The 13083-nt window shown below is 36.9% G+C and overlaps 2 protein-coding genes across 2 annotated transcripts; one reads left to right on the forward strand and one right to left on the reverse strand.

The window, feature by feature from the left end:
• The first annotated feature begins 3293 nt into the window (after nt 1–3293).
• csf1b (colony stimulating factor 1b (macrophage)) lies at nt 3294–9171 on the forward strand. Its single transcript, XM_033968869.2, has 9 exons — nt 3294–3739; nt 5326–5445; nt 5515–5577; nt 5685–5855; nt 6003–6204; nt 6293–6429; nt 8571–8614; nt 8703–8737; nt 8817–9171. Exons 1-8 carry the CDS (start codon nt 3698–3700, stop codon nt 8734–8736), a joined length of 813 nt encoding a protein of 270 aa, XP_033824760.1. The 5' UTR covers nt 3294–3697; the 3' UTR covers nt 8737; nt 8817–9171.
• Nucleotides 9172–11444: 2273 nt separating this feature from the next.
• fmodb (fibromodulin b) lies at nt 11445–13066 on the reverse strand. The gene is made up of 2 exons (XM_033969902.2): nt 12179–13066; nt 11445–11596 (listed from the first exon to the last, which is right to left on the reverse strand). Exons 1-2 carry the CDS (start codon nt 13062–13064, stop codon nt 11445–11447), a joined length of 1038 nt encoding a protein of 345 aa, XP_033825793.1. The 5' UTR covers nt 13065–13066.
• Between the last annotated feature and the right edge of the window lie 17 nt (nt 13067–13083).

Genomic DNA, 13083 nt, shown 5'->3' on the forward strand with positions numbered 1-13083 from the left:
ACAATACAGGGGCTGTGTAAGATTTAACAAGGAGTTACACTGTACTTAACCAGAATTAATGCAGGACTAAAGCAGTTCGAATTTGGAATAGAATCGATCTAAGCAGTGGGCAAAGCTAAAAAAAAATAAATAAAAAATTCTAAATCATGACCATGAAAGTGTGAGGATCTCCAATACACCACCAATAGTAACCATATCACAGTTTGCAAACCACTGCACTACCTTTACCATATACAAAGTCAAATGTCCTGCCACATCTGTGTTAATTGATTGCACTGAAAACTGTCTACATATTTGTATTTATGAGTGACAAACTCACAGAGTATGAGCGTGTGACTGTGATGGTTGTTATCTAATTCTACATTGACAATCTGTATTCTGACGTAATGAGAATAAACTTGTTTACTGGGATTTGATTTGTTACATGCCAAGCCACAATAATAATGACATTGTTTCATTTTTACCCTTAGTCTGTGTCAAGGTTTAGTTAAAAACACATTGCTGTGGCACATTCACTGGCCACAGTATCAGTCACAGAAATATTTGTCATTGTTTGAAATAAATGGAGAGTTTCTTGCAAAACACATGCAGGGCTGTCATGTGCACTGCTCAGGGTAATGTACTGACTACAGAAAAAAACAGAGAGGCTTTATGTAGCTCTAAATATAGACACAAGGTAGTGTAGACAATCAGGAATAATCTTATAGGGCAGAGTCTACTGTTACTGTATGTTACAGTCAATGTATAACTCTACAATAAACTACAAAATGAGTATTCAAATTAAATAACGTACAGCATTTACGTACTTAACGGTGAAAATGTATAAATATAGACTGAAATACAAAAAATATAACTATATTTGAATTATAAAGTATATTAGTGGTGATAATTCTAGTTAACAGTTTAACACTCCTGCAACTATTTCTATGTTAACTAACATTAAGAACAAAGCAATTCACATTTCATTTTAAATTCATATGGAAATTGAAAGCATATCTGGTTTTCCCAGGTCTGAAGATGTGTCAGATATTCAGAAGGAATTTGCATGTGTCTTTTAAATGTATTTCATCATGTAATGGAGTGCAATACAAATATATATTCTTGCATTCATTCATTTTCTACAAATTATTATCACTAACAGTTTACATGTTCAAGAACAATAATTAAAATAGCATTAAGTAAAAATACTGTTGATCAAAGAAAGCAAAGTACTAGCAGCTATATTGTTACTACAAAGTACTATCACTACTACTGCCACTGCAGTCCAATTATTTCAAAGACTGAAATATTTCTACATCTTTGATATGTCAAATGTTATTAACAAAAAGATCACAATAAAGTAAATACACTTAAAATGTTCTTCCAAAATTGCAGTTAATTAATTTGCTTCTCTGTGGTAGACTGGACGTTCTGTTCAAACAGAATCCAAGCCACAGTAAAAACATCTCACTTTGTAAATCAACATAAATGTACAATCTAACTATAGAAGCCTCCATATTCCCAAACACCATCAGACAGTATAGATACCGCCGTAGTCTAGGGAAATATTTGTCTTCAGCTCAAAAGTTCCTTACATAGATCTCCAGTTGTTAAACATGTTATCACTTTGAGATATCAATTACTTTATATGCCATTATATCTTAATTCTACTATGTACTAGCTGGGTACTCTTGTAGATTGTCATACATCCTATAAATTCTTCATACTTAACATATAAGTTTCATTTGATGTAGCTCCTGTTATTCTGCATAGTATGCTCAATGTGCAGTTTTATTGTCACTTCAGTGAATTAGGTTTAGGGCAGATCAATATGACTGAAATGTCACAAGAGAAATTGGTTAATGGTTTCCTTGATTCATTTTCATACCTAGTCATTTTGTAAAGGACCCCCTGGAATGTTCCCCAGAGCTATGTATGTCTGGTCAGAGGATCAAAACCAATATTTTTGTAAGTGAAATTATAAAAATACCACTGAAATGTTACTTGGTACCTATCCCTGAGTCTCTGAGGAAAAATGCTTGGGATCCATTGCCATACAAAATGCACCATTTAACTGCATATTGAAGAACAAACCCAGATACAGTTAAAACACATTCACAATATAAAACCATGTTAGATGCCAGGTGTAAAAGTATTTTTGATTTAGACCTTACTCATATGTACATTTGAGTAATCAGCTTTTTAAAAATTACCATTTCCTTTAGAAAATTCTGACAGGACACACCAGAAGACACATTTTCATTAACCAGAACCTTGGTCACGCATACCAGCTCAAGTTATATATTACATATTGTGTGCTTGAGAAAACATTAAGACAAATGGCGTCATGCCTCACGTACCTGGGGATGGATCTCACATGAAACTTGTGGTTAGTGGCTCATTCGGTAGTCTCATTAAGGCCTATGCTGGTCCATAGATATAAGCAAACGGCACATTGTGGACAATAGTTTTAAAATAAAGGAATGACCTTGAATAAGCTCTAAATTTGCACTCAGACCACCACAAAATGCATACTGGCTCATAGTATCCTAGTGGTTATTTCAATTAAAAATGGTAGTCCAACTCTGATAAATGTAGGTGAAGCCACAGATGCCCTGAGGCTGTAAAGTTTGTGATGTGACACTCAGATCACTTAAGAGCAAAGCACATAATGTTGCATGTAAGCACGTTCACGTAACAAAGCATTGAAAATGACTTCCTGCAGTGACAGACTCAAGGCCATGTGTTTTTCTCTCTCAGTGGAGTCGGAGATCGGATATGAGAAAAAAAAAAAACCCTGTTTAAAATAGCTCTGATCTGAGTTGGTGTGTGACTCTCTCTCTCTCTCTCTCTCTCTCTCTCTCTCTCTCTCTCTCTCTCTCTCTCTCTCTCTCTCTCTCTTTCTCTCTCTCTTTCTCCCTCTCCCCCCCTTTTTAGTTCAGTTTTACAAATAGTCATACACACCCACTGGTCCCATAAAGCACGCTCACCCCAGTGCAATGAGATGTCTAAAAAAACAGAAGGTCTTGGATTCTTAGAGCAGCGTGAAGCAACAACTGCCTCAGACAACCTCTGCAGATGCTTGCTGTGATCTCAACTGAAGAGGGCATCATATTTTTATTAGCTTTTCTTTTTTTTCACAAACGTAGGTCAGCATTCTGCACCTTTGGATCGCCTGAGGACAGCCATTGCGTGGCCTACAATCAAAACAATGGACAGTTTCAAGCCTTGATGTCGTTGCATGGGGATGTTGAACTTTTAGGTCATGAACAGAAGTTTCCAGGACCTATCTGACGCTAGTGTATGCTATATGTCTTTGCAATTTGTCCCACAAAACTTTGGACTTTTAAAACATTTATGGTAAAAAAAAAAAATCTAAAATAATTCCTAACTTATTAGTCATTTATATTAAGACAAGTGTGATGCCCAGGACAGTGTACTTTGTCAAGCAGAAGAGAGGTGGGAGGTCTTTAAAAGGGCCGTCTGTCAGTGCAGACAGTTAGTCTTGGTTTGAACTCAGTCTTGGTTTGAACTCACTCTGAGCAAGAGGAGCACATCAAGCAATACTTTAAAGAACCGCACCACATGACGAAGTGTCAGATTTACTTAACAGCAAATTCCTTTCTGTGGAGTGGAATTGAATATAGGAAAAGGATCTTTTTGCTTCAATGTGTGTGACAGAGGAGTCTGGTCTTTTCCATTGTCAAACACGTACCAGATGACCATCCTTGTGTCAACCCTGATCCAGAGTAAAGCTAAGGTAAGGGCACAGCTTTTCTACTGTGGACCTCAGTGAAGCATGCAATACAAAATAGAATGCTTGAGTGCAATTTATGAATGTCACAGCTATATTGAGCAGTTTGTTGACCTGCATGCCGACATCATGGAACTGATCAAGAAAAGCAATCATGTGATAGATGACATTTGAATCATGTGCTCCTGCCACATACCAGACACATCAATAGTTATATTAAATTAAATTAATCTAATTATAAGTCATCATCAGTCACTAAATTGACTCCCAATAATAGCCACAGGACACAAATCTTTGAGCTTGGGACCTTTCTCTGTTCACTGTGAGCCATTCTTAGCTCAGTATTAAAACACAATGGCACAGATTTTTTTTCCGCCTTTAGAGCCTTGGGAGCTCATTACTGCCCCCAACACTTATTATTGGCATCTGTGCTTACTCCTCCTATATAATGATAGGAGGAGTAAGCACAAATGTTATAATGATGTTATACATATAATTATGTTATACAATTTCAAGCCCAAAAAAAGACTGGAAAATAATATGAAGAACAGACAGACACCAACATACAAATGCATACGGTGCTTCTGCCATTTTTGTGTTTTAAGGAGAATAACAACATAAATAATGTTTTGTTGTTTAATATACATTTTTTAGTGTCTAGAGCAGACATGAGCAAACTACAGCCCGGGGGCCACAAACGGCCCTTTGGGCTTATTAATCTGGCCTGCCAAACATCACCAAATTATATTAAAATAGGTAAGGGTAAACCATGTTCAAAGTTTTTCTGCTGTGTTTATTTAACTGAAATTTAATAAATTAATGATTAATTTAATTGATGCATTTGGAAAACAATTTGTACAATGAGCCTTGCATATTCATGTTTTGCTACATGTTACAGGCCAAATCTCCAATGTAATAAATTTTAGAACCCACTGTGGCCTGTGTGTCAAAAAAGTTTACCCACCCCTGGTCTAGGGAGTGACAGATGATTGTGTTAAGTAAAAAGCTGTAAAAGCTGTGTTTGAAATGTGTTTGCTTGTCATTATGTTTTAGTCCAAAATTGTGGGCCATCTGGAGTTGATTTTAGTGCAGAAGTAGCCAAAAGGTGCCTGGTAGCGGCCATCATATTCACCACGGGAGCCTGGTGTGCTCAGACCATGCTTCACAGACAAAAGTATTGACCATAACTGGAACTAATCAAATTCTGAAGCAGGTTCTTCTGAGGTCATGCACATTTACACTTGGACTGTGGTATTGTGACAGAGAAGTGCTGCTGAGCATGTTGGCTAAACTCAAAATCTGATCTTTTATGAGGACCCAGAGGTTTTTGAGAGGCAAAACTCACAAACAGCAGAGCAGAGGTAAAGGAATTGTTTTCAATGAAAAGACTGTTTTTATGCTATGAAACAGCTACTGGGTGGTATTAGCAAAATTTGAAGCTTGTGTCATGTTAGCATAGTGCTAAATGATTATTTGAGCAAATATCTAATGTTTCATTTCATTTATAATGAACTATTGATTGACTTGAAGTACAAAAGTGGTCTATATATGTTAGCCCTTCTGTCAGAGTGTAGTGATGCTGGCTGCCTCAGTTGCAGGTAAAGTGTCTGTGTGTGCTTGTGTTGCTGAGCTTCCCTCTGACGATGACGGAGGTCCCTGGTCCCTGCAGACACTCCATCACACGGGAGCACCTGCTCACACTCCGACATTTGGTAGGTCCCACAGAGACGTGGCTGTATGTCAGCAGCACACACAGCTGATATCTCACTGTTGTTTTGCAGATGGACAACCAGTTAAGAACTGGGTGTTCTATGACGTACACGTTCATAGAGCGAAGAAGTTTGGTAAGGTAACCCTTGTTTTTATGGGTCGTTTCCTCTTGAAACATTTGAATCAAACTTTCCATCTGCTTCATGCATTGTTTCTTACCATTTGTTCTGGTTTCCCACAGAGCAAATGCTGCTTTGTAAAAGCTGCCTTACCGTGGATCTTAGAACTCCTCACTACACAGTTCAAATACGGCAGAGGTTCAGTTAATGATGGCTATGTTCAGTCCCTGAGGGCCCTGATCCTCAACATGTATTCTCAGAAGTGTGTGCCTCAGATTAATGAAGAGGTGGAGGTGAGTCTCCAGTGCTCTTTCCTCAATGCTTAAAAGACAACATTTTCTATGATTGGAAATGTCAAAGAAATATGTGGTGTGAAGGACTGTCCACAAACAGAAGATAAAGCAATATGGTGATTGAAGAGAGTATGTTTTGTGCTGTAGGACAAACCTGAGAGTTTTGAAATGCTCTACAGAAGCGCTCCATCAGAGGCGCTGCAGAGGGCACTAGAGGTGCTGACCCTTTACTGGGAGCTGGTCACAATGAGTGAGGCCCCCATTGACTGGACATGCCAAAATGAATACACAGAGAGTCTGAGCTCTACCACAGAGTTGCCAACAGAGTCCACCACTCAGTACTACACAGGTGGGACTCTTAATCAAAACACACATCTGAATTATGCAGGTCATGTCTGGGGCAACAAGGATAACCGGTCAAATGTTGTTTTCCACAGACAGTCATGGTAGGGACTCCATAAAGGCCTCTCAGAGAAGAGCTGTGCAAGACATGTACAAACTGGTCTTCATCATCACCTCCATCTGTGGTGGACTGCTGTTTATAGTGACTCTCTGCTGTCTCATCACACATAAGGTACTGCTACTGTTTGATCCAGTGCATTTACATGAGCTCAGAGAAAGTTACATTCCTGGGCCAGGGCCTGTGTTTTGTGAGCCAGTTGTATTTCTAGTAAATACTGAACATTACAAAGAGAGGAAATGGCCAGACTTTCACATTTCTGTGGTTGTTTGCATCAGCGCACTCAGCGTGTGAATGTTACAGATTCTCTTCTTCTCTGGGATTGGCATCGGTGTTACACATGCTATGACTCAGGGCATGGGCCTGGATTTGGCTCAGTATCCACATTACTTTTATATCAAAACCATGAGAATGGATGGCTTAGAATTTAAAAGATATTTTTTTATAAAACGGTGTAAATAAATTACTTTTATTTTATTCTCAATTAATATAAATGTAACATTTTGAGGTAAACAACATCTAAGTTGAATAACAGGCCAGTAAAAATGCTAAACAGCAATTAGAAACAGAATGATGTTCAAACTTAAGTGGAAGACGATGGACCAGTCCAAGGGAAACATGTTTTACCCTAAAAGACTTCAATCACAGGGCACAACAACTGGACTCACACCAGATCTTAACATGGTTACATCAGCAGCAATTACATTAGGCATTCACTAGAACCACAGACAGACAAACACATTTCATTCAGGATTTATCAACACTATTAAGTCACAAATGAGCCAGTTTAATGCTGTTGCTCATGTATCAGTAAATGTATACACGGATAAACAGTTGTTTAATGGACAAAGGTTTTGAGTATGGCTAATGCATCCTGACTAAGTCACATGTCACAAACCCTTCAGCTTCCTCCAATACTGAGCCAAACACAAACTACCACTAAAGCAGCCACAAAACATCTGCATTCTTGGTATTTGTAGTAAACCACACCTATTCCATTTAGGAAAAAAACAATTAACCAATGTTCATTTAAAATGTGTAATTCCGTCTCTGTATATTAAAGGATTGTTTTTTCATAGAACACAATTTTACCTTCTTTCATTTATTCTCTGTGTCATGATACAGACTTTCCCCTAACTATCTAGAAATAAGAACTGTACACTACTTGATGAATTTAGATGCCAGACAAAAAATAAATGTGTTAACATCAGACTGGCTCAAAGTTAATCACACCAAAAAGTCCAACTTCTCAGGAGCTTATTAATAGTCTCAGCTTCGTCATGATAAACAAGGCAAAGGAAGGTGGGCCATGTGAAATATTTAACAAGGATTGCCTTTGGACACACATTTGTCTCTTATTCGCTCAAGCTTTACTCAAGCCAGCGATTGTCTCAGTAAAAATACGAATAAATCCTGCGAGTCCAACAAAGGATCCTATAGTTGTCAAGAGTAACAATTGCACAATTTACACAGTTCATCTGCATGCTCGTCTTTACATTAGATTTCACTAGACTTTATATGGTGTTATGCATTTTTTACATTTAAACTGGAAGCCAACCCAAAAATGCATGAAACTGGGGAACATACAGCAATTATAGCAAGCGTATCCAGACAAAATGCCTCTACTATTCCATTAACATTTCTAACAAAAGTAGTGCATCAAAAATTGTAACATGTTACTTCACAAATTAGACATCAGAAACACAAATTGACTTTTGCGGTATTTCATCCTAGCTTGACCTTTGACCTCTTTCCAGCTCAATAAGAAGTAGGATCAAGCACAGCTTTGTATAAAGGCGCCAGTCAAAACAACATAAACATGGGGTCTCCACCCAAATGTTAGCTTTGCTCCGGCACCTGCTATACATTATAAAGAGTAGCCTTGGTCAATATTTAGACAACTCAACAGTAATCAGATTATTATAGTAAGATTATTTCAGACATATACTTCAAAAATCAGCCAACTTTAAAGGGTATCTATCAAAGAATAAAGAACACAGTTATCATTCAACCTTAACAGTGAAAGAAGGTTCTTAGTTAATCTCTATATAATGTTTGAAATAATAAATGTTAAAAAATATTTTATGAGGACATAGAAAATAGCAGGCATGAATCTGTACCAGTGAGTAAGCACATGTTTTTGGTTCCTCTTCATCCTCTGGATCTAGACAAGTCTGAGTATGAGAAGGATAAATTGTTGCAAAATGTGTAACAAATGTCTAATTATTCATGTCTCTTTGTGTGTTGTTTTTCAGAAATCCCAGATTCATCACAGGTCGAGAACACACACAGACCTTAGGTAGGATTTCGACTGTGTGGTACTACACCTACGGGGCTTTTAATGATACCTGAGCTTGTTTTAATCTATGTATTCCTATGTGAAACAGAGACCTGCAAGGCATAGAGATGGAAGAGCAATAATGTAAGTCTTCATTTGTACCTTAAAAAAAAAAAAATTTGTTGAACTACTCATTGCAGCCGTGACATTTTCTCAGTTACAGGTCATACAGAGCACATTTCTGCAGCAGCAGACAATGCACTTGTGAACCTGTATATCTGATTCCACTTGTAAAGTCTTGCGTTTATATTTGTGTGTAATGTATCATTTATGCCCACCTATTTAATCTGAGGTTTTGCTTTGACTGAAAGCAAAGACAGACCTTAAGTGGAATATGTTTATGTATATGAAGTTTTATAAAATGCAGGTATTGTTGAACATTGAAGTTTTATTTTTACATCTTTGTAAAGTCTATGGTGTTTCATGCTACCGTTTAACCCAGTGACTGTAATTTTGCCAAACACATGTATGAATTATTTATTACTTAAAGCAGTCACAAGGATGTACAGCAAAAAAAAAACAACAAAAAAAAAACAACAAAACCCCCCCCACAATTTTCTCTAGCTAGCACTGTATTGATATGCATACACTGAAATTTTTTTTTTTCTTTTTTATTAAAAGTCCCATTTTCACCTACAGCCTGTGTTGAAACAATTAATTAAAGATAACAGATTCTTTGGTCAAAGCCAGATTCTCCTTCACAATTAGCTTTGTGGTGCAGCTTAGTTATCAGCAAACACCTGAAATCTATGCATTTTTACAAACTGGCTACTTTCATGGGATGAGAACATTACAGTTATAACCCTGGGACTTTCATATCTATCTTTACTGCAAAACAATGCAAATAGTTGCAATATGAGCTCTGAGGAGTAGTGTGTCATTCACAACACAATACACTGGACTGTTGTTGCTGGCAGAAACAATGCTCCGCAGTTAATGCACTATAAGGTGCTCTTCTGTGCTGCAGGGTGTGTCACTGTCGAGTGATCCAATCAATGTATAACGTTTAATAATTCTTGTATTTTATTGCATGGGGCAAAATACATGTTGGGCAGAGCACCCTCCATAAAATTGTTAGGACTACACTTCACTACAGGATCTGATTTTAGAGGAATGTATCACTTTGCTCTAAGACAACAATAAATTAGTCCAAAACCAAACAAAAAGACAAAAAACAAACAAACAAAAAACAACAAAACAAACAAACAAACAAACAAACATTTAAATTTGAACTAAAACATGTATGCATCTTTTAAAATACTTTTATTTTGGAAATGTTCTTCGTATAACTAGAAGGAATCTAGAGATTGTGACCCTCCCACTGTTTGGGAACCATATACTGGTTTTGGACAAAGAAAAAGGCTAATTCACCCCACAAGTCTCAGGGAAAAAGAAACAGCAATATAAAATGATCTATAACATGGTTAATTATACAAGCTACTGCTTATCAATGCGCAAACCCCTCCTGAACAGTATGCAATCCATCTTTCTTTTCAAGACACTTTGCCATTACAAAACAAGAAAAGTATTTCTATAATTCAATTTAGTGCTTTTCTGCAGAGGATTAAAGGCAGCTGTGTGACATGAAAAGGCAAGTTGTCTTCAACAATAAATATGTGGGGACGGCCTCAAAGCAGCCAGAACTGTCAAGAGAGCTCGGTATTTTTCACTCTCCCAAATTCTTCACATTTATTAATTACAAAAAAAAATAAAAAAATAACTGCAGTCATAAATGCTGTCTAAACAAACCGCCATGTTGTGTGGCCTCTCTTATTTACAAAGTAAAAAGAAGAATCATCAAATGTCAAATATCATCACATCATTCAAAGTAGTACACAGTAGAAACACAAAACTGTAAAGGGCCATAATTTGGAAAATTGACCATTGGGTTATATATCATTAGCTTACTCAAAGTTGTATTTTGATTGATCCATCATTGTTTGAGTAATCCTGTATAGTTCAAAACTTTGGTTCTTTTTAAGAACAATTCAAGGGTTGAATTGAATGAATCTCCTACCACCTATCACCACTCACTTCTCTGTATTTGCAAAATATTCAACCTCCTGGTCATGCATGTAGGGTTCTAAAAACACGTCCTATTATTAAGATATTTTATATCAACATTGCAGATTACAAAAAAAAAAAAAAAAAAAAAAAAAAAGATCTATGGATGTTTAATTGTAAATGCACTGAAAATAGCATAATACCGCGTGTTTTCTTTAAATTAGCCATACCAAAATGAGCAAACATTCTAATGTTAATAATGGCAAAACCAAATTAAAACCTCAAATCACTTGATGAAGTGATTTGTATGTAATTCAGATCATATAAACATTGTTTTAAGCAATGGCAGATGTTAGAAAATTAGCAGTTATCATTACGTTACAGTGTAATTAAAATATTAATTAATTTGGTAAATAAAAACAATCCTCATAAACATTATTAAATAATGTTGCCATTCATATGCAGTATCACGATAGACCACATGATGGAGACAAAGATCCTGAGGCCAGTGTCACACATGGCCAAATACTCAATTTGTCCCATCTCTTAAAACATTTGCCAAAGTGATGATATAATGAGTTCATTGAAAGGATATTAGTGTTACTGTTAGTCTTATGTTGCCTAATTTGATATATCTGTCATTTAGACACATTTTTTCTTCATTTGTGGTATTCTATTTCACTAATACAGAAAAAAAAACTGTACAGTTAAGAATCTAATATTGTTGTTATGTTACCTGTTACCTAGAGGTATACATGTTATGTTTTGTTTCCTGGCAGCATTGACACTAAACATCAATGACAGCAACCCGGCGCAAACAGTACGCTGCTTCAGCAGGAATGTCTTTGGCACTGATCTCATTGGCATCCAAACGCAGCATTCTCAGCATGGAGAAGTTTGTCATGTCGATCGAACTGCAAAAGCTGCTCAAGGAGAACTCTGAAACAAAACAGATTGGAAACACAGGAATATTAATTATTAATTATTATATAATATTGTTAATTATTAATCATGTTCTGACTCAGACTCTAGCTGTATGATCAAGACTTAAATGTGCTCTACATAAGATCATACCAAGATGTTAGGAGCCATCAGTTCACATTTGTTCAGTTTTTAATATGCAATTTTGATATAAATACATTTCTTTGTTTTGACTCAATATTTTTTGAAGACCTCCCCTACATTTCAGATAAAAGGCACTAATTTAAATACTCAAGACACTGGTTGACTACTGTCAATTGTTTTTCTTTACCCTTTTTTTTAAATATACAATTTTGTCATGATGAAAATAAAGTTATTGATTGAATATTTGAGGCCCTGGTCAGCCGGACTCATACTGGCTACCATGTTCTGTCTCCCATTTGTTTACTAGGGAGAATTTTGAGTCCTCAACTAACTTTACATATTCTTGATGAATACCACATTTTCTTAGAGCATCCTGTTATCTTAAGTGTGTAATACAATGTACTTACAGTTCTGACAGTAATGTTTGAATAATATGTATACAGTGTATGTTCCTACCTTTGATCTGGTTGGCTTGGAGATAAAAATTTTCCAGGTGCTTATTGACAATGGGGATCCTCTCCAGTTTATTATGAGAAAGATCCAGTTCAATTAGTGTACTAATGTTAAAGACATTGGCTGGAAGTCCTTTATCCGTTAGCTTATTGTGGGCCAAGCGCACAAACTGTAACTTTGGTGTCTTGGTGAGAAAGCCTGGGGGCACGTTGTCTATGTGGTTGAACTCCAGGTACAGCTGTTGCAGCCTTTCAGGGAGATTATCTGGGATTTTCTTTAACTTGTTTTTCCTGATATCCAGCCTACTTAAAGACTTTAGACCCTTAAAGGCACTTCCAACAGTCTCTATTTCATTTGCCTGAAGTTGGAGATTAGTGAGGTCCACCATTCCCTCAAATGAGTTTGAAGAGATCTTGGAGATTTTGTTGTGGCCAAGTCGAAGATCTGTGATGGACTTAGGCAGGTTAGCAGGTATATGAGTCAGCTCATTGTGATTCAAGTAGAGCCGGTCAAGTTTTTTGAGTTTGCTGAAAACATTCTTCCCAATTTTTTCAGAGTTAAGCTTGTTGTCAAACAGGACAACCCAAACCAAGTCAGTAGCATTATCAAACACGCCCTCCTGGATGCCTGAGATCTGGTTACGCTGCAGGTAGACATATTTTATATGAGAGGGCACATAGGGAATGTGCTGTAGATTGCGGTTGTGGCAGTACATAGCTGTTGGATATGCTGAGGGGCAGTCACACTCCAGAGGGCAGTCCACATCATCTGGCATCCAGCCACCATGTCGCCAGCGTCTGCGGAGATGGGACAACCACTGAATCTGGCTGTACTGGCCAAGACTTAGATGTACTAATCCAAATGTGAGAAGAAGCACTAATGCTTGCATGATTCCTAGAAAGAAAGAG

This window comes from Periophthalmus magnuspinnatus, chromosome 7 (assembly GCF_009829125.3).
Source record: "Periophthalmus magnuspinnatus isolate fPerMag1 chromosome 7, fPerMag1.2.pri, whole genome shotgun sequence".
NCBI classification, from domain to species: Eukaryota; Metazoa; Chordata; class Actinopteri; order Gobiiformes; family Gobiidae; genus Periophthalmus; species Periophthalmus magnuspinnatus.